The sequence below is a fragment of the Spermophilus citellus genome (assembly GCF_964194105.1).
Source record: "Spermophilus citellus genome assembly, chromosome: 2".
Classification (NCBI taxonomy): Eukaryota; Metazoa; Chordata; class Mammalia; order Rodentia; family Sciuridae; genus Spermophilus; species Spermophilus citellus.
Window position 1 is genome coordinate 238,748,754 of NC_138183.1, and position 21,872 is coordinate 238,770,625.

At 46.7% G+C, this 21,872-nt stretch overlaps 1 protein-coding gene across 1 annotated transcript in view; it reads left to right on the forward strand.

Annotated features, from left to right (window-relative positions):
* Nucleotides 1-21,872, forward strand: part of PTPRJ (protein tyrosine phosphatase receptor type J) — a 196,857-nt gene that overhangs the window by 152,414 nt on the left and 22,571 nt on the right. Inside the window, exons 12-19 of the mRNA XM_081279725.1 lie at nucleotides 718-936; nucleotides 1,873-2,103; nucleotides 6,411-6,674; nucleotides 7,873-8,130; nucleotides 12,750-13,001; nucleotides 13,893-14,171; nucleotides 16,613-16,903; nucleotides 21,620-21,751. Of these exons, the coding sequence (XP_081135851.1) occupies nucleotides 718-936; nucleotides 1,873-2,103; nucleotides 6,411-6,674; nucleotides 7,873-8,130; nucleotides 12,750-13,001; nucleotides 13,893-14,171; nucleotides 16,613-16,903; nucleotides 21,620-21,751 (1,926 nt within the window). The remainder of the gene's footprint in view (nucleotides 1-717; nucleotides 937-1,872; nucleotides 2,104-6,410; nucleotides 6,675-7,872; nucleotides 8,131-12,749; nucleotides 13,002-13,892; nucleotides 14,172-16,612; nucleotides 16,904-21,619; nucleotides 21,752-21,872) is intronic.

Below are 21,872 nucleotides of genomic sequence, written 5' to 3' on the forward strand. Positions count from 1 at the left end.
GCCAGTGTCTCTATGTTGAGCCACCTGGAGACCTCTGGTTAAGTGTTTTCCTCTATGTGCAATATTGCCTGTGAGTTTATGGATTCTACTTTCCCCACTGCCACCAATAATGTGTGTTCTTGAGCAAGCCACCCTGCCTCTCTGGGTCTTTTTTTCATCTCAAAAGTGGAGTAGATGTCATGTTAGAGGCAATGGTTTGATTTATGTCACTGTCAGCCAAATAAGGTAGTGGAATGAAGGACGAGGGTATGGTGTACATAGATAGACTTTTGGACAATCTCCTCAGGGGTTAGAATACAGGATGTGCTCCTTAACCTAAGTGCCTTGGTACTATAAAATGATGCTATGTGCCTTATCTTGAATTGAGACCATTAGACTTGGGAAATAATAATTTTATTTGAACCTTTATTGTAAGTGTCTAAAACAAACATAATTAAATGCTGCTGTTTAAAGGGACATTTTAAAGAAGAATTTCCAATCCTCATTGGGGTTAGTGTCAAGGGATTGTACAGATCCTAGACAATTTTGGTCTTAAGGTTTATTTCTCCTTCTTTCTATATAATGTCCTTTTTCCTCTCCTGTGAAATGATGACTATGTGCTGGATCCCGGTATAAATAAAGTGTTTTAGTGGGTCACATCGAAACGTCAGTGACTTAATGGAAAGATGATTGCAGATATCTTGGTCCAGTAATGTCCACTGTGTGTTTTTAAAATAGAGCCTCATCCAGTGTCTGGGCTTCGTGTTACCTTCATGGGTGTGAAGCTGCTTGCTCTTACCTGGATCAAGGACAACGGTACTGAGTCTTACCAGATTCTCCTTGAAACCAATGGAGGTCAGACAGAGATGACCAGAGACTTGGCCATCAATATTTCAGTCCTGAAGCCGGGGTTTCCGCTTCGTCCAGAATCAAACGAGACACAAGGAGACACCCTGGGTATGGAAAGTGACTGGGGGAAGTTGTGAAAATGTGCCTCCTAGTTTTGTCTTTCAGTAATGTTTTATTTAAAAAACACTATTCTTATATTGGTAGAGGGTTTCAGGGTTTGTAGAGGGCTTTTCCACCACACTTTAGTTTGATCCAATTCCTTTATGAAGGAGGAAAGAGTGTTCTTATTTTACAGGCGAATTGGGGTTCAGAAAGCAGTGGGTCTTCAAACTTCTGGATTCTGCCATCCATGAAAGGAGGCGGACCTCTTAGCTTTTTATTTTTTACTGGAACAAGTAACAGGTGGATTAACCCAAGTAGAGCCAGAACTATAAAGTTGGTGTTAGGATTCTCTACTGCAAGTGATAGACAGAAATCAGACTTTGGAGAGTGATTTATGGTGCGTGTGTGTTTCCCCACCTCAGGCAGCAAGGCCTTAAAGAAAGATGGGGGGCATTTTTCCTCTCTTCTTCCTTGTGTTTGGCAGCTTCTTGTCAGAGGGGCCCCTTCCACACACTCAGGGAGTAGTAGCCACCAGGCCTCCCTGTTTCGTACCCTGCATCTCCCCTACCCACTGCGGTCCAGGGAGGCATTTCCCGAGTGGGCTTTGGTTAGCAAAATCTGAATCATGGACCGTCTCTGGAAGATCATGTTGGGATGGGAGAAGAAAAATGTCCCAAAGAAGGGAGAATGGTCCAAAATAGCGAACTTGAGAGAGAAGCACAAACTATCTGGGGTGTTACTGGAATAACAGCACAAAGTAAAATATCAAGGCCTTTTTAAGAGACCATATCTCTCTTTAGGGGAGGAAGGGAGCAGATATTTATGGAGTACCAAATGTGGGCATGGTCAGATGTGTCATCTTTTGTGGGGTGGGGACACTGAAAGAAGTTGGGGATGTGTTTCTCTTGTGGTCAGTGTCTTTGCTTTCTGCACTTAAAACAGATGCCAGCAACACAGGAAAGGAGGTGAGCACACACCAGCCGTGCAGCAGCCCTCCGGGCCCCGTGACTGCATACTGCCGTGTATCTGCAGACCCATCCTCTGGCCAGGAGTCCCAACACATTGACGTCCTGCTTATTGGGTTGAAGTCCAACACTCAATACAAGGCCACTGTTTATTCTCAAGCAGCAGATGGCACAAAAGGACAGCCCCAGGCCATCGAGTTCAGGACAAGTATGTTGGATTTTGTGTGATGATTTCAATCAGGGTTTCCCAGCACAGAGTTTTATCTCCTGTGATTATGGATCTGAGTTATCTGTGGCTTATCAATGAATTCTGTGGTCAGGGGGAGTTTTCTGGGAGAGATTTTGGGCAGCACAGATCTGTGGGGTGTCTCCTTTCGTCTGTGGCTGTAGTACGCCTTTCATGAGGCTCAGGAGAGCACCCCGAGCAGCTGCTGTTTGCAGGCTGTGGCCCCGTCTCACGTGTCTTTCCTGTCTCTGCTTGTTAGTTCAAGAGACAACTGCAGTCATGTTTTTTTCTCTTATAAGTAGATAGTCGTTGCCTAATTTTCCCCACTGTTAGATGAGGAAATGAGTTTCTCTTTTTGGCTTGTCCTTGGAATTCACGCTGATCTTTCTGTGGAAACGTTTGTTGATGAGCACATCCCTTCTCCCTAGCTGTGATCCATCAGCACTTCTGCTCTGTCAATTGACCAGTGCTCGGTGGCTTTTGGGGTCAGTGCTGATGAGGGAGTAAAGAGATACAGAGTTCCTACCTTCAGGGAGCTCCCAGTGCAGATGGGGAGTTGAGACAAACCTTCATGGAGAAGAAAGTGGCGGGGCTCAGGGACAAATGCTGCAACATCACAGTTCCTGGGGCCTTGGTGGCAGGACCTGTGAACAGGCCCACAGAACTGAGGGACTGAGGGTGGAGGTTGGCGGAGCAAGGACAGGAAGCACACCGGCACCCAGAAAGCTCTGGGAGGGTTGGGCCACACCAGGTCCAGTGACCCCCTCAGGATTTAAAGTCTCTGGAAGGAGAGAATGTCATACCTGCTTGCTGGGTGGCTGTGTGGGGAGAAGGAGCCACTGTCCCCCAGATTTTATGTGAGTGACAAGCGGTTCCTCCCACCAAGGATGTTGGGGTGTTGATGGAAGGAATGCTTACTGCACAGGTAACACGTGGGCACCGACCCCTGGATCTGCCCAGGGAGTGCTGTGGCTATTGGAGGTGGGAGCTGATTTTAACTTCCGTTCCCCAGGGAAGACCTCTTCTGTAGGGAGGATCTGAAGTCCCTTTGGAGGGGCAATAGGACTAGGATAGAGAGAAGGGAGAGCAGGACACCTTAGTGAGGAAATGTCCTGAGTGGAAGAGCAAGTGACAGACCCCAGGTATGAAGGTAGAGGGCTGAGGGCGGTGGAGGGGAGATGAATGGGGGACTGTAACTCTCCTTTCCAGGCCCATCTGGGGAGCTTTGAGTGTGTGTGTGTGTGTGTGTGTGTGTGTGTGTGTGTATGATATGATGCAGTCGGACACAATACCTTTATTTTATTTATTTATTTATTATGCGGTACTGAGGATTGAACCTAGTGTCTTGCGAATGCTAGGTGAGTGCTCTACTGCTGAGCCACAACCCCAGCCCCTGAATTTTTTTTTTTAAAACAAATACTTACAAAGTCTCCCCTGGGCTCACAGAGGCCTCTCCCTAAGGAGTGACCAGATAGGTGGGTGTTTAGAAGAATGGTAACTAGTGGAGCTCAGAGCATTGAGAGTCCTGGGCGGGAAGCTTGGCTGGGAAGAAAGGTCAGGAGCCCATGCCCCGGCTGATGAAGGCTGGAGGTGGGATGAAGGGTGTGGGAAAAGGAGGGGACTCAGTGACACTCAAGGACCCTGGTTCACTCCAGAGTGCCTGATTTAATACCCAGGGAAATGTTGCAGGTGTTCTTTGAGATTTTGAGAATCGTCTCTGTCTCCTTTAGAGACTGAAAAGGGGAGGAGGCTGGGAATGCCTAGCGGGTCTGTATTACATGCAGGGCTTGGCAATTCGGGGAAGAAGTGAGTGCTAGTCATGTGTCAGGGATGGCAGGCTCTCCTCGTGCCCTGTGGAAGGGGTCACATGGGTATGTCTTCTTTCCTTCTCTCCAGGTGATGCTACTGTGTGGGTGGGGAGGGAAGGATGTGGCCACAGGAGTAGCCATTTGGCCTCAGAGGGCCCTGGGTGGCCCAGCGGGGTGGCAGGTGGAGGCTTCTGGGTAGGGAGGGTGGGGAGGACTCTAGGAGGACGGGGCTGCTCCACAGGTGCCATTCACTTGAGAAGCTTGTGTGAGAAGGCGAGTGGTGCCGAAATCTGGCCTGGGGGCCTCTCACCAAGCCAGGCACCTCCTGCTGGGTCTGCTCAGAGGAAGGTTCCTTTGCCCGATTTACTAAAAGGGGCTGTTATGGTTTGGATGTGAGGTGTCCCCCAAAAGCTCACGTGTGAGATAATGTGAGAGGGTTCAGAGGGGACGTGATTGGGTTGTGAGAGCCTTAACCCAATCAGCGAATTAATCGCCTGATGGGATTAATGGACTGGTAAAGTCCGTTGCTGGAGGAGGGTGGGCACTGGGGACGTGGCTTTGGGGTCTATATTTGTATCTGAAAGTGGAGATCTCACTCTCTGCGTCCTGATCATCATGTGAGCTGCTTCCCTCCACCACACTCTTCTGCCATGTCCTCCCTCACCTCGAGCCCCAAGGAATGGAGCCTGCTGTCTGTGAACTGAGACCTCTGAAGCCCTGAGGCCTCAAATAAACTTTCCTCCTCTACAGTTGTTCTGGTCGGGTCCTGTTAGTCACAGCAGCAAAAACGCTGATTGAAACCGGTCCGTGTTGATTAAGGTGGGCTTTGGGTTCCTTCTTTTTAAAGAGGTTTGAGCAAAAGTGATTGTGTCTTAGTTGGTGTTCCACGTATGTACATATCATGGTTTGTGTCAAAGTTCCTTAGGGCTTGATAAATCGTAATCACAGCAGCTATACCCCACTCTGTGGTATGTATAAGTGTGTGTGTGTGTGTGTGTGTGTGTGTGTGTGTGTGTGTTTGCATTTTACATTTTAGTCAGTTTGGGCTGCTGTAACCAGTTACCACAGACTTGGACAGCTATTGATTTCCCACAGTCCTGTAAGCCAGAAGTTGGAGATTGGGGGACAAGCATAGTTGGTTTCTGGTTGCGGGCCCTGTGCTGGGTTGTAGACCCTGGGTCCTCACACGCAGAAGGGGTAAGACAGGGCCTCTTTTGTGACAGCACTAATCCCATCCACAAGCCTCTACCCCCATGACCTGATCCCCTTCCTACAGCCCTACCTCCTGTACCATTGCCTCAGCAGTTAGGATTTCCACATACTTGGGGGACATAAGCATTCAGTCCCTTGCGCACACATGCACACACACGCCTGGCATTCTATAAGTGACTAGTTAGGTGGGGCAGGGTTAAGGAAACCAGAGGGGTTTGAGGTGCCCCACATAAGCCCATGGCAGGGATACATCTTGAAGGCAAGGGGAGGCGATGGTTTTTCTGGATCCCAGGGAGTGCTGAGCCAGGGGAGGGCACAGAGGTGCCAGGACATGGGGCACAGAGCAGGAGCATGGAGGAAGGACCCCGACTGCTCTCCTCCAACCTGCCCTCAGCAGCCCGACATGTCATTCACTGTGGAACCTGCTCACAGGCCATGTGGTAGGGCCCCCAGTGATGCTCAGCCCTCCATGGCACAGAGCAGAAAAGAGGAAAGAGGACGGACTGGGAGGTTGGGGTGGGAAGTGACAATGACGAGTGTGCTCTTGAATTACTTTTCTTTTTTTCCGGGACTGAGGACCAAACTCAGGGACGTTCTACCACTGAACTGCATCCCCAGCCCTTCTTTAAAATTTTGACACAGGGCCTTGTCAAGTTGCTTAGACTGGCCTTGAACTTGCAATCCTCTTGCCTCAGCCTCCTGAGCGGTTTGACAGGAGGGCCCCACCGTGTCTGGCTTCTCTTGTTCTCTTTTGCTTGAGGTTAGGGTTGTTAGCTCCATTTTATAGATGCGCAAATTGAGCTGAGATGATTTTTCTAAGGTCTGCCTGGCTATTAAAGCTCAGCCAGACTTGATCAGATGTGCCTCAAGCCTGAGCCTGTGGTCTTTAGTTGTTCATGTCGAGTTTTTCAGTGTTTGCTCCAGGATGGATATACTTGAGGACTTTCCTGGGTCACCTGGGCACCAAGTGGGGGTTGGCATCAGAAGAATCCATGTTACTGTTTGATCAGGAGCCTGTCATTTCTCTGAAGGTTGATTCACAAAAAATAACAAAGGGCATCTGTGCAGGGCCAGGTGGATTCTTCTCCCACCGGTGATGCCTGACTTTTCCAGGACCCGTGTGTGTTTCTAGTCCTGGCAGGGGTAGCATGGAGGAGGAGCCATTCCTGCTGGTGTTTAGGCCCCGTGACATGCTTTGTGGTGGCCCTCTCCCTTTCCCCACTCTGGCTTGGCAATCCGATTAATTTTCACTTCTCTGTGTCTTAACAGATTCTAATCAGGTTTCTGACCTCAAAGCGGTGAACGTCAGTGCCACAAGCATGACCCTGACCTGGAAAGCCATCTATAATGGGTCATCCTCTGCTTACTCCTACAAGATACAAGTGGCCAGGGAGGCCAGTGTCCTCAATCTCACTGTCAGGGAGACTCATGCCATGGTCTCAGGACTCAACTCGAGTACCTTGTACAACATCACGGTGTGGCCTTTCCTGGGGGACGCCGAGGGCATGCCAGGCTTTCTCCAAGTATATACCTGTGAGTTCACCCATTGCTCTTTTTATTTTTTTAAATATATATGTTTTTAGTTTGAAAGACCTTCATTTTATTTATTTATTTTTATGTGGTGCTGAGGATCAAACCCAGGGCCTCACAGATGCAAGATGCGCACTCTACCACTGAGCCACAACCATAGCTCTTAACTGACCTTTCTTGCATCCTGCTATGTGCCAGGACCAGCTATAAGACAAAGAAGCTCTGTTCTTGCTCTGGAGGAGTCCCCAGAGCAGCCTGTGGACCCACAGGGACTCTTCCCTTCTTTGGCCTATGTGATGATAATGTGATCACCGGTTGCCCCTAGCACACACTGAGCTTCTTGTGACATTCTTTCCTTGTGCTATCTCATTGAATGCTCACAACAACCCTGTGATGTGGTTGTCATTAGCCTTATCTTATGGATGAAGAGGTCAAGACTGAGAGGTGACATAGGCAGGTGTCACACCTGCTAAATGACAGAGGGGAGATTAGACCTCTGGTCTGTCTCCGTTCCAACCTGTGCCGGTAGTAACTATTCTAGCATGGTAGAGACCTAGCTGGTTCTAGAGGCCGGCAGCCTGAGCGCCAGCCATCACCTCCATTTTCCAGCTATAACAAGGATGCCCAGCAGAGCCTAGAGCTTCACCCTTGAGGACTTTGCTTGCTGCCAGAAGTCCCACAGTACTTCTGCTCATATCAGATTGGCTGGAGCTTAGTCACATGGCTCCATTTGGCTGCAAAGGAGGCTGGGAAATGTAGTCTTTACTCCCTATACTCATGTACATAGCTGAAAATCTGGGGGTATGTGACAAAGGAAGTGGAGGTAGGATGGAGATGTATTTTGCAGGTCAACCGCAGACTCTGCTCTGTAAACAGAGGTCCTTCCTAAGAGGCTTAGAAAGCAGGCAGCAGTGACCAGTTATCTACCCAGAGCTGGAGCCCATGTTCCTGGGCTCTAGCCTCCTCTTGTTTCCTGGGAATGGCTTTGTATAACGTAAGCACACAGCATCTGCCCCCGTGTGGCCAGGTGTCTGCTCCATGGGGAGAAACACGGGTATCCGTGGGCCGGTGCTGTAGCTGATGGGCCAGAGAGCAGGTGTCCTCTGTGCTTTCCATCTCAGGGTCGATACTTTGTGAGAGTTGCTCACCCTTGTTTTCGGGGTGCAGATTCTTCACCTAATCATCCTCTGTCTTCCCACAGCCCCTGGTTCAGTGTCCAACTTTCGAGTGACGAATGTCAGCGTCAGGGAAATTGGCTTAGCCTGGAGCAGCGATGACTCACAGTCCTTTAGGATTCTTACTACGCAGGAAAAAACTAGAGAACTTAAAAATGACACAACCACCAACCAAAGTATTACCATTGGTAACTTGTCCCCTGGAACCAGTTATCGTTTTGAAATATTTCCACGAGGACCGGATGGGACTGAAGGGACACCCCAAACAGTTGACAATAGAACCGGTAAGCAAGTGGGCTGTGCTTTCTGTCAGTGAGGCTTCTTAAAGGATAGTTGTATGATTTATAGATGTCACGTTTTCCACGTGTTGCTTTTCTTTTTATTAAGGAAAAAACCTTTAAAAACTTTTCATGACACTTTTGCATATGATGATTTAAAAAACAGGCAAATGAAAAAAAAATGCATGTAACCTATCAGGTGATTCAGTTGAGGTCATTTTATGCATGTGGTTTTGTCACCTGTCTTAACCCACTTAACAGTTTGTTATCAGTATTTTCCCCTGTCAGTGAGTGTTTCTACAAGATATTTTTGACACCTACCTTGTATTCCATTGTCTAAATGTTGGGACTGGTAGGTAGTCATGGTTGATGGGTGTGTGTTTTTGTAACTACAGTTATATTGGAACACAACCATGCTCACTTGTGTACTGTCTATGCCTTCTTTCATGCTAGAAGTGAGTAGCAATGACAGAGAATTTATGGCTTATAAAGCCTAAATACTTATGTTCTGATCCTGGCTGAGAAAGTTTTCTGACCCCTGATCTAGAACAGTGTGGTCCAGAAAGCTCCAACAGTGTTTTAGTCAGTTTTTTTTTTTTTTCCTGCTGTGACCAAAAGACCTGGCAAGAACAAGCAGAAAAGTTTATCTGGGGCTCATGGTTTCAGAGGTCTCAGTCCATAGATGACCAACTCCATTCTTTGGGGCCCGAGATGAGGCGGAACATCATGGTGGAAGGGTGAGGGTGACGAAAGCGGCCTGGGATGTCACAACATGGAAGTAGAGAGAGACTACACTCAGCTCTCAAAATATAAACCTCAGAGACACACCCCTGGGACCCACCTCCTCCACCCACTCCCTACCTTCCCACTCTCACCACCCAGTTAATCCATATCAGGGATTGACACACTGATTGGGTTAAGACTGTCACAACCCCATCATGTCACCTCTAAACTTTCTTGTCTCACGCATGAGCTTTTGAGAGTCACCACATATCTACCCTTAACAAATGGCCCCCTGTTTTCTTTCGGGGGCTCTGTGAGGTATCATCACCATCATCATCATCATTGTACTAAAATCTTTTTGACTTTCCCGCTCATTCTCTCAAGAGTATATAGTGGAAATTTCCAGATACTATGTGAAATGGGATGTCATTTTCATTCTGATGGCCAGTGGGATGTATGCTCTGCATTCTTATGTTTTAAAAAATTCCTTATTTTAATTTCTAATACAGTAAATATTGGTAGATATAACCTATTGGTAGATATAACCTTTATAAAAAAAGTTCTCTGAGATTCTTAATAACTGTTAAGAAGGGAAAGGGGTCTGGAGACCAACAGGTTTTAAGAGCTGTGGTCTAGATGTGTTTGTTGTAAGTTAACTACTACCCTGTGTTCGGGCACCTCGACTGTTTATGATATTTCAGAAAGAACTTTGTGACATGGTTTTGTTAGTTCTATAATGATAATTGATATTGATGAAACAATTTCATGAAAATAGTTTAAATAAATCATTGAATTATTCCTAGGTTGATTGGAGAAACTTTTGGGAATTCCTTGCTCATTATTATTATCACTATTATTATTTATTTATTCTTTTTAGATATACATGACAGTAGAGTATCTTTTGATATATTATACATATATGGAGTTTCATATATGAACATAGAAAACTTACGTCCAATTCATTCTATTATCTTTCCTATTCCCATCTCCCCTCCCTTCCTTTCATTCCCCTTTGTCTAATCCAATGAACTTCTGTTCTCCCCATCCTCACCTTATTGTGTGTTGGCATCCGCATACCAGAGAGAACATGTGGCCTTTGGTTTTTGGGGATTGGCTTATTTCACTTAGCATCATAGTCTCCAGTTCCGTCCATTTACCAGCAAATGCCGTATTTCAGTCTTCTTTATGGATGAGTAATATTCCATCTCATAGGTATACCACATTTTCTTTATCCATTGATCTATTGAATGGCATCTAGGTTGGTTCCATAGTTTAACTATAGTGAATTGAGCTGCTATAAACATTGATGTGGCTGTGTCCCTGTAGTATGCTGATTTAAAATTCTTTGAGTATAAACTGAGGAGTGGGTAACGAGGTCAAATGGTGGTTCCATTCCAGGTTTTCTGAGGAATTTCCATCCTACTTTCCATAGTGGTTCACCAGTTTGCAGTCCCACCAGCAGTGTAGGAGTGAACCTTCTTACCCACAGTCTTGCCATAAAGTTAATTTTTGTTGTTTTTAAAGTTTGGCATAAATTTTTCAGAAAGCACAGAAAACATACAATACTCCTCTATCTTTGACTGCAAGATATTAAGACCCTTTATATCAAGGGCAAGAAAAATAATGAGTTGGAGTCTTTGAGACACACAAGTCCTTCTGGCTGGGGAGGTGTCTTCCACCCTCTTGGGTTGGTTAAGTGGTGCTGGTTATGGCAAAGCATTACTAGTCTGCTTCCAAAATACTGGAATAGGTAAAATCTGTCCCTCAGGCAAAATTCAGTAGCTCACCTTTTAGGTGAGACTGTTGAGATGGTGGTTCAGTCTTATTCTGAACCCTTGATACACTGTGTGACTCGCTAATACCGAGTTATTGTAATAATCATGTGATGTGGTGGGAGTCTGCGGAGTGCTGGGTTCTCCATGCTGTATTTAAAATCTTCAACTTGGTGGGATAGGTTCTGTTATCTCTGTTTGATAGAACAGGAAATGGGGGGGGGGCTCTGTGAGTTTTAGTAAATGGCCCAGCGTGACAAAACGGCACATGGAGACCAGGGGTTTGACCACCGTGTGGACTGACAGGGACGTGGTGCGGCCCAGCAGTATAGTATCCACCAGGAGAAGATATCTTTCAGGGCAGCTTGAAGCTGGGTCCTGTGGAAGGGAAATCAAGAAGGCTCGAAGGGAGGCCCTAGAAGCCTAGGGTTACCAGTCCATTGTTGAGTAGCCGTCACTGTTATTGAGAAAAACCAGTTTAACAGCAGGAACGGCAATTTTGAAGAAGGAAAATAAATTCCATGTTACCCAGCAATTCCACGTGTAGGTACACATCCACGGGGATTGAAAGCAGGGTGTGGAGTAGTTCCTTGCACACCAGTGTTCACAGTGGTGTATGCACAATTGCCAACAGGTGGCTGCAACCCAGGGTCCATCAGCAGGTGAGCGGATAGACAAAACGTGGCTTCTCCGTGCAGCAGAATATTCTTGAGCCGTAAAAAAGGAGTGGAGCTCTGATAATGTACAGCACGGGTGGAGGTTGGAAATGTTGTGCTTGGTAGGATGAATGCTGTGGGATTCCACTACATGAGGTGCCTAGGTAGGCAGGCTCGTGGAGACAGAGGGTAGAACAAGGGTTACGGGGGCTCGGGAGTTATTGTTCAGTAGACACAGAGCTTGTGTTGGGATGATGAAAATGTCTGGGGTGTGATAGCGATTACACCAGGAAGGGAATGTGTTTAAAGCCACTGAGTGGTACACTAACAGACGGTTACGACGACTCCTGACCTGATCAAATTCTGTTTCTCTCTGGGTCTAGACTTTATTTACATCATCATAGTTATTATGCAGATGATTTTATTTTGTATTTGAATTTGTGTTTTACTCAGTGGAAATATGCCCTAATAGTTATCACGGCCCATTGCTCCCCTACCACCCTTATTGGAATATTTAGGTTATTTCTGTTTTTTGTGTATGTTTATAGAAAAAAACTGCTTTGCATAGTCTTTTGTCTGTGGGTCCCTTTGACATCAGGAAATTGGGGGTAGGGAAACAAGGCTTTGCACACTGCTCCCTTTAGGAGGACCCATTTAAAATATTAATTATTTTTGGAGCAAATAGTACATGCATGTATTACTGTTATAGTGGAAATGTTCCCCTTTCTTGTCCCCCAACCATCCAATTCTTGTCCCCAGAGGTGACCTTGCTTACTGGGTAGAGAGGAGGCTTTTGAAAGCGAGGGCAGAGAAGACTCCCTGCTTACATTGTTATTTCCAGGCTGCAAGTTTGCATTCACGTTGTACGTGGTCAGGTATGGAGCGGTCCAAGTCCAGGCTCGCACTGACTTCTCTCTGGGCTCCCAGCTCTGTGGTGGGAGCACTCCTGGGCTTTCTTCCCTTCCTCCCCCAACCTCAGGTGCTCCAACTTAGTAATAAGTCAACTCCCCTTTTCAGTTTTCAGTGTTCCAGGCTCTGTCACAATAAAGCATTTTTTATTTTGAGGGAATGATTTAAAACAAACAAGCTCTCTATTGAGGTGTGATGTACAAACCAAAAAGTGCACACACATCCTCGGTACATAGTTTGATACATTTTCACGAACCAAACACATGGGAGTACCAGCTCAGATGAAAGAACCAAGCACGATTTCCACCTCAGAAAACCCCTGGAAGGGGTCATTTTTCAACAAAATCAAAACACCTGAGAACTGGTAAGTTCATCCAAGTCACGGAGGAGCCTGGATTCTTGAAAGAACTTGGTGTATTTCTTTCCCCAGTTTTGGAGTTTGCCCTCTGCGAGCTCGTTGCGGAGTTTGATGACAGAAGAGCAGGTTTTTTGGTTGGACGTGTTGAAAGGAAGCCGGTTGTCACAATGGTCGTGTTTTCCTTTTTCCTTTCTTTCCTCTGATTAGACACTAGTGCGGTGTTTGACATCCGTGTGGTCCGTGTCACCACCACCGAGATGCAGCTGGAGTGGCAGAACACAGATGGTGCAGCTGAGTACACCTACCATTTGGTTGTCTGGTCTGAGAACTACACCAGGGAAGAGAACATCTCGGGGAAAGCCGTCACACTGCAGAAACTCAAGCCGGGCACGTTATACAACATCTCAGTCTCTCTAGACGCTGTCCAGGGGCACCCCAGCTCCATTGTCCAGTACACACGTAAGTCTCTTAGGATGCCCTTCTAGGTGAGAGTCTCCCTGCCTGTCACTTGGGGGCAGCACTGGTTGGATGATGGGATAAGGGTCCATTGTGTTTCTGGGATCCAGGGTGACCTTGAAGTGGCTTCAGTGAGGAACCTCAGCTTTGGTAAAGGTTCTGCTGTTCTCGTCGGGCAGCACCTGGTGTGGAACCTGTGTGAACGTGGAATTGTCTTTGTTTATTTTTTGTGATCCTGAGGATGGAACCCACGTTCTAGGCAAGCACTGAGCTACATCCCTCGCTCCCTTTAAATTGCCCAGACTGACCTGGAACTTGAAACCCTCCTGCATCGGTCACTGGGATTACAGGTGTATACCGCCGTACCTGGCTTTCGAAACAAAGCGATCTACTCCATGGGAGTGGAGGACATAACTGTTCTACTCATTCCTTGGGAACACAGACTGGAGGAGAGTCACCTGGTCACACTGGTATTGGAAAATCCTGCTTGGATGAGGAGCTTTGCTTGTAGGGAGGGAGATGTTTTGCTAACATTCAAACCAAACAGACGGTAGCAACGTTAGTTTATAATATACCTTCAGTGTATTTCCCCCTTTTCATCAGTCAGATTTGAAAAACAGATTGGAAATCAGACCTTAAAAATACATTTCAGATACACCTTGAGGTATTAGAAGAAGTCTGAAAAACTTTAACTCTTTTCAGATTTGACCTGTATAATTATTTCCTGAGTGTCTTTTTGGGAAAGTCTTCTGAACTTTGAGCCAGCACATATTAGCTTTTATTCATTCTTCTGAAGGAAACGGGGCTGTTTTTGCATATGGTAAGTAAAATAGTCCTGGAATTCAAATTAGTCTGTGCTTTTCTTTAAATCTTTTTTTTTTTTTTCAAATCAAGGGCCAAGCAATGTGTCCAACATGACAATAAAGACCACCAGCACAGTGGCGACCTTGCACTGGTGGAACCAGGACGCAGCCTCTTCCACGTACTCCTACCGCCTTCTGATTGAGAAGGCTGATAATTCCAGCAACGCGACTCAAGTGGTCAGGACGGACGTTGGGGTCACTAACGCCACAGTCGGGGACCTGATGCCTGGCTCACATTATAGAGTGGAGATCTTTGCACAGGTGGGGAATGCCACCGAGTCGCTGCCATTCCTGGAGTCATTCTGTACAGGTGAGCAGCCCCAGGTGCCTCTTGGTCCTCTGCCTGTGTGGTGCTGACCATGTCCTCACGTTGTCCTCCCTGGCCGGTGGTTTCTTAGGTCCCAGGTGGTGTGCAGTAGTAGGTGGCTGGCTGAGACGTCCTGTTGTCCTGGTGCCCTTCAGTCAGCAGATGTTTACTGCGCACTTGTTGGGTGCCAGATTTTATTTATTTTATTCTGGCTGGGAAGACAAATAATAAAGATAAATGAGTAAATTGTTAGGTGATCACTACTGCTAAGGAGAGGAGGAAGACACAGAGAAGGGCACCATGGGATGTTTATCTAGGGTGTCCAGGCAAGGCTCAATGAAAAGGCAATTTTGAGCAGAGATCCCAAAGAAGGGAAGGAGCCAGCGTGTGGCTGTCAGAGTGTCCAAGCATCACACATGAAGGAGCAGCCGTGCAAAGGCCCTAGTGCCGGGTTTCTGTTCGCGATTAAAAGGCTCAGGGGTCACTCCAGTTGAACTGGGCTGTGCAAAATAACCACACAAGAGACACAAATTCCTTTGTCTTTGGGGTCGCTGTGACGGCTCCTCTGACCTTAAGGGTCCACAGGAAGAGAGAGAGAGAGAGAGAGAGAGAGAGAGAGAGAGAGAGCATGCACTGACCCCTTTTATTGAGGAGAAGCTATTCAAATGAGGCAAGGGGTCAGGTTTCAGGGGCTGAGTCCATCTTCATGATGTCCACTGTCAGCAGGTTGACTGACACCTGGGTAGGCCACACCCAAGGGCACAGTAAGAGAAGGGGACCCACACAGGCACTTCCATGGAAGATTCTATCCTAAACAGGGCAAGGGGTTATATTACAAAGGAACAGGTGAGCATAGCTTCACCCATGGGGCTGTAGCAAGACACACCCATGCACAAGGCACCGACCCTCGGACCCAAGAAGGGTGGGGAAAGCTCTGCCACATTTCTGCGACTGAGCGCCTCAGCACCCAGCCGGGGAGTGTGACTCAGTCACATGTAAGGTTGGTCTCCCACACCCGAGGCTAGTGGGAGTCTCTGTGCTGGAGGAAGAGCAGGAGGCCAGTGGCGGGAGTGGACCACAGGAGCTAGAGGTGACTGGCCGGGGCATGGACCACATCCTTGTAGTTCCTGGCCTGGTTTTTCCATTGAAAAAGATGAAGAGGATATTGCTCAACATTTTCTCCCTTCTTGATTTTTACCCATCTCACAACTCAGAAGGTGGGATGGAGAAGAGCCCGTGCTGAGCCGGGGTGTGTTGAGAGAGCATCCAGGGAAGGCGCTGAGGTGGTTTTGATGAGTGCTCCTGCTCTCTGTTGATGCTGGCGCGTTGTCACCTCTCTAGCCTGGACCCCTTCATTCTCAGCTCCCTTAGCTCCTGCAGCCTCTCTTCCTTAGACCACATCATTCAAGTGGGTTCAGGTTCCGAGGTGGGAATCTCATGGGACCATGGCTCCCCTGTGTGTTGGAGCAGGACCTTTGGCCTCTGACCTTTCCCATGGGGTGGCTACAAAACCTGCAGCTTTGAGTCACCCCTGCCAACTTGGGCTGCATCCCAAGTGGTCTAGTCTCAGATCTTCGGCATCTGGGTGGCTTCCACTGCTGACGCCTGTCGTAGCTATAATTATTGCAGCCTGTAGCAAGAGAAAAAATTCATACGCCTATTTATGGCGGATGGAACAAGAACTGCTGAAGTGGGTGCACTGGGTGGGTTACTTTTCAGGCCTCGGGGTGGGGGGGGTGATGTGGGAGCCACACAAGTGACTGGTGAGAGCTTTCCCTGCTCTAGAATTCTGTGGCATGAGTGATAACAGCCTCCTCCAGTATGTGGGCACAGTTTCCCATTGACATCAATTTGATGTTGCCGTTGGTGAAACTGCTGGTCTTCAGACAGAGACACATAATACTGCATTTTTCAAGGCAAAGACACTGATGCCATTGGGCCTGGATCCCTCAGCATGCTGTGTGGATAGGAAGTGCCCTGAGCATGCATTTAGAAAACCTGGGATCCAGTTTTGGCTGTGCTGATCCCCAGCTGTGTCTTGTTCTGCAGATGACTCACCTGGCTAAGCTGCAGCTGATTTACCTGCAAAACAGAACAGTATGGACCTTACTTTGCCCCTAAAGAGTTGTCAAGAGGGCCCCACGTGGGGCGTTGCAGGTGAAGAGCTTGCTACCACTCACAGTATGGGACTTGCCAGGGACCCACTTGCCTTCCCACTTGCTCAGAGACTGACACCCAGTGTTTCCTCTGACCCTAGAAAGTTCTGCAGTGGAGGCTCAGAGCAGGTGGGGGCTGATCCAAGGCTGCACTATCTTGTGTTGCCCAATTCAGGTCAGGCCTGTCTGCTCATCATGGCTGGGCCAGTATCCTTCTGCTCCCCATGTCTGCATGTTTGCAAAAGCAAAAGTTCCAGAATCTCACAAAGCACTGTGCTTGCTTTGCAGAGCCTGCCCCAGTGGCCCCCTTCCACTGTGAAGTGGTCCCCAAAGAGCCAGCCTTGGTTCTGAAATGGGCCTGCCCCCCTGGCACCAATGAAGGCTTCATGCTAGAGGTCAGCAGTGGAGCCTGGGACAACGTGACGAACCTGGAGAGCTGCACCTCAGAGAACGGCACTGAGTACAGGAAAGAAGTCACGTATTTGAATTTCTCTACCTCGTACAACTTCAGCATCACCACCCTGTCTTGTGGAAAGAAGGCACTCGCCACCCAGAACACCTGTGTCACTGGCATCACAGGTGGGCTGCATGGCAGGAGGGAGGTCATGCCTGGACAGGTGGACCCAGTGGCTTTGCAAATGTAGCCTAGAAATCTATTTTTTAAGTTTCCCCCCAAATGTTTACTTTAATTTTGTTGTTGTTGTTATAAATGGACACGATACCTTCATTTATTTATTTATATTTATATGGTGCTGGGGATTGAACCCAGTGCCACACATGTGCTAGGCAAGCGCTCTACCACTGAGCCACAACCCCAGCCCCCATATGTTTATTTTTATTGGCATCGACTGGTATCCCATTCTGTAGAAATTCGTCTAGAAGAGCAGAATAAGAGGGTCTCATTTTTTACATCCTAGGAGGTTCTCTTGCTTTGTAGAAAAGCATATTGCCACATTTTCTTTCAAGTAGGGAGTTCTCTTCCTGCATTGAAAAGGCATTGCTATAGCTGGGTGTGGTGGCACACACCTGTAATCCCAGTGGTTTGGGAGACTGAGGCAGGCAGATCTTAAGTTCAGAGCCAGCCTCAGCAAAAGTGAGGTGCTAAGCAACTCAGTGAGACCCTGTCTCTCAAATACAAAATAGGGCTGGGGATGTGGCTCAGTGGTCGCATGCCCCTGAGTTCAATCCCTGGTACCAAAAAAGGAAAAAAAAAAAAGACATTTCTATAGAAATTCTCACAAAGTAGACACGTATGATAAAACTCATGCACCCAGCTGAACACGCGTGAGCACTTGGCCAATCTCATTTTATTTCCTCCCCGCCCCGCCACCTTTCCCATGTAGGATGACTTTTAAAACAGTTCTGATGGTTGTGTACTTTTAATTGTAAATATTTCAGTAGGTATTACTTCAAGTCAGGGACACCCGTCTTCTTTCTTTCAGACATAGCTACAATAATATTACTTAAAAATGGAACAAGACCTTTAAAAAAATCATTATTAGATATTCAGTCAAGATTCATATTTCCCTGGAGTCCGTGTTAACAAGCTCTGGAGCTGCTGGGGGAAGCAGACACTTCCTATGCAGGGGATCCTCCTCAGTAATCTTTTCAGGCCTGGTCTTTGCTGCATATGTGTGTGTTTGTGCTTGGGAAAAACCAAGTTCTATGAATTTGTGCTCCATTGCTTCTGATCTCCGTTTCCCTGTGTCTTTGCCAGAGTTATGTCTTTGAATGACCTGGTAGGGATCCGTCTTACTTTGTGCTTTTTGACTTTTGGATATATGTTCTTTAGGACATAAGAATGTTCCTAACAATCTAAAGAATTAGTGCTTGCAATAGTAAGGGGGAAAAAAGCCTCTTACTTCAGAGAGCTGCCTTGGAAAGTGGTTGAGGAATTGTATGGACAGAGCCTTGATTTAGGCAGACCTGGGTTGGATTCCAAGTTCTGCCGTTTATCAGTTGTGTGAGCTCAGAAAAACTATTTAACCTCTCTGGGCCTTGTTTTTCTTAGTTGTAAAAGGGGAAATAATACTTATTTTCTAGGACTGTTGTACAAATTAGATGAAGTAATGTGTACCAGAGACCACTTTAGAGTTGCCATGTGTGGCTGCTTAGGCTGTGCACTATACAATTCCTGGGGACACCATTTAGGAAGACTGAGTGCAGTGTGGGGGGGTGCTCTTTAAAGTTATGTAGTACACAACTGCATGGGACCCTGGGTCACATCCCTTTGGGTTTCTGCAGCACTCCAGAATATAATAGAAGCAATGAACATTTTGTTTGCTTTTTCATAGTTCTGTTTTTTGATATTTCAGCGTGTACAAACTACTAAAAATCAGAAACCATGTTGGATTACGTGTTTCCAGGACAAAGCCCAGGAGAGCAGCAGAATTAGTTGTTGAGGCTGAACAATGTGGGTCAGGGTTGGATAATGACCATACAACATTTAGTCCAGTGATTCTCTCACTCTAATTCACAGCTTCCTTTTTGCAGATGAATTTTTATATATAAATGTAGCGTGTGTCACATGAAAGTGGAGCTGCATTTTCTCTGAGTTTGGAGCTGTTGGAGGGTGGGGTGGATCCAGGAGAGCCAGGGTGATAGTCTTTGCCAGGATTCGCTGTTTGTTTGTTACTGTGTGCCAGGGTTGGGGGGATGGTGGTGGTACACTTAAGGGACACTGTGGTAGATAAGGTAGGCAGGGACCCTGCTGAGTTCAGGATTCAGATAGAGAATGAGAGGGAAGGATTTCCAGGTTTAGTAGTAGGGGAGCTGGCATGCTGTGCTAGTCCGAGGGCAGAGAGCTGGGACCCTCTCTGGCCAGCTGAAGGGCAGAGCTGATGGAAGGTGTGGGTGTCTGTTTGAAAACCTTTGTTGGAACAGTTGACAGACGTGGGAGTAGCACCTCCAAGTGATCACTGCTGTCCGTTACATGAGAGGTTTCCCAGCATGTAGCACAGAGCCACCCCTTCACTAGAATGGGCGCCTCATTATCATTCATGGGAGCCCCACTATCATTCAGAATTTTCTAGGAGCTATGTCAAAAATGTAAAAAGGAAGAGCTGAAATCAATAACGCTTAATTTAACTTTTATATTAAAAATATCTTGCTGGGTGTAGTTGCGCATGCCTGTAATCCCAGTGGCTCGGGAGTCTGAGGCAGGAGGATTGCAGGTTCAAAGCCGGCCTCAGCAATTTAGCGAGGCTGTAAGTGACCTAGCGTGACCTGTCTCAAATGAAAAAATAAAAAGGCTGGGGATGTGGCACAGTGGTTAAGTGACCTTGAGTTCTGTCCCTGGTACCAAAAAAAAAAAAAAAAAAAAGATCAACATATAATCTGTTTAAAATATTAATGAGATATTTTGCCCTTTTTTGGCTACTAAGTTTGAGAGCCACTCCCTGTTTTGTGCTTGTAGCACATCTGAATTGGCCCTTGTCACATTTCATGTGCTCAACTGTTGCCCGTGGCTGGGGCATAGGCTACCATCTTGGATAGCGCGAGTTCAGAGAATTGTATTGTGGATTTTTTTGGACTTTGGTTTTTTCATTCTCTCTGAATCTTTATGTCGTAATGAAAACAGCCCAAACTGTCTACGGGAGACAGGTTAGGTAGAGAGGGATTCACTTTAATTCAGCATTTCTTTTTTTTCTGTGCTAATTCAGAGCCTGGCTTGGAAAGGGAAGGTGTATACTCACGAAGGTCACCCGTGGAACATTCCAGTGTGGGCTTTTCTGCTTTCTAGAAAAAGGGTTGGTTCAGTTTTTCTAGGTGGCATTTCAGATCAACTCCACCAAAAATGGGGATTACAGCTTGAAGGACGTGAAGCAGAAGCGTGGCCAGGTCTCAGGAGAGATTGAGTCCTCTCCCGATCTCGTCTTTGATTCTTCTCCGGGCATCTGGTTCATCTTTGTTGTGAGCTGGTGATGATCCCGGCACCCATCCGTGTGCGAGCAGATGTCTGTGTACAGCTCCCTAGTCTACACCTCGGGTTCTACCCACATGGTCTCTCTCACTGTCCTTCCACCTGTTTCTCTGGAAAGGGACCTGGCCCAACTTAAGCTATAAGGTCTGTGGGGAGATGGAAAAGGCAGGTTATCTTCAACCGGGATGCTGGCTTTTCATCGTATCGCTTGTTTCCGTTGCTATGCAGAAGAGGCTGTCTTTTCTCCCCCACTGTGTATCTTGGCACTCTTGTTGAAGATCAATCAGCTGCATATGCGTGGGTTTAATTGGACACTCTCAATCTGTTTCATGGCTCTATGTGAGTCTTTATGCCTCTCCTATACTTTTAATTATTGTGACTTTGTAGATATTTTGAAACTAGGCAGTGTGAGGCCTCCAGTTTCGCTCTCCTTTCTCAAGATCACTTTGGTTATTCTCTCTCTTTCATAGGCTCATATGAGTTTTGAGATTGTTTTTTTCTATTCCTGTAAAAAAAGATGCCATTGGGATTTTGATAGGGATTGCATTGAATCTGTAGACTTCTTTGAGTAGGGTGGACGTTTTGATAATATGAATTCTCCCAATCCATGAAGGTGGGATGTCTTCCTATTTATCTGTGTCTTTAATGCTTTGAGCAGTGTTGTGTAGTTTTCAGTGTACAAGTCTTTTACCTCCACAAATCTGTTTAAAAAATAAAAGAAAAGTATATGTTGTTAGAAGTCAGACGAGGTTTCTGGGAGCCTACCCTGGAACTGTGGTTAGACACACTGAAGGAGTGATCAAGGCTTCTCCAGGATCCACAGTCTCTCCATGTCACTGGTTTTCTTTCCTGCCTCTCCCTTCTGGATTTTCTTTGCATTAACCTGTCATTCAGCTCCCAGAGCGTGGACAGGAGGACATTCAAGCATTCTTCCCCTATTTTTTTTTTTTTGTATTGGAGATTGGACCCAGTGGTGCTTTACCATTGGGCTACCTCCCCTGTTCTTTTTTTTTTTTTTCCTTTTAATACTTTTTAGTTGTCAGTGGACCTTTATTTTATTTATTTATTTATTTATATGCAGTGCTGAGAATTGAACCCAGGGTCTCACACATGCAAGGAAGTGCTCTACCACTGAGCCACAACCCAGCCTTCCCCTGTTCTTTTTTAAAGTTTTTTTTTTTCTTCAAAGTTTTAAGACAGAGTCTTGCTGAGTTGCTCAGAGTGGCCTTTGAGCTTGTGATCCTCCTGTCTCGGGCTACCCTGTTGCTGCGATTTTAGGCATGTGCTATTGCTTCTGGCTAAGGAATGTTTTTGTTCCTGTTTTGGTTTTATGTGTTGGGTGATCACGTTTGTTTGGATTTGTTTTCTTTCAGACCCCCCTCCTCCAGATGGATCCCCTAATATTACATCTGTCAGTCATAATTCAGTAAAGGTCAAGTTCAGTGGGTTTGAAGCCAGCCACGGACCCATCAAAGCCTACGCTGTCATTCTCACCACTGGGGAAGGTAAGGAGGGGCTGCCACGGGTAAATCAGTGTGCGAGAGATGCCATGACCACTGAGGCATAGTAGTGACACAAGCACATGCCTCTCTTCACACTTCAGCCCCTGTTTTGGCACCCAGAGCC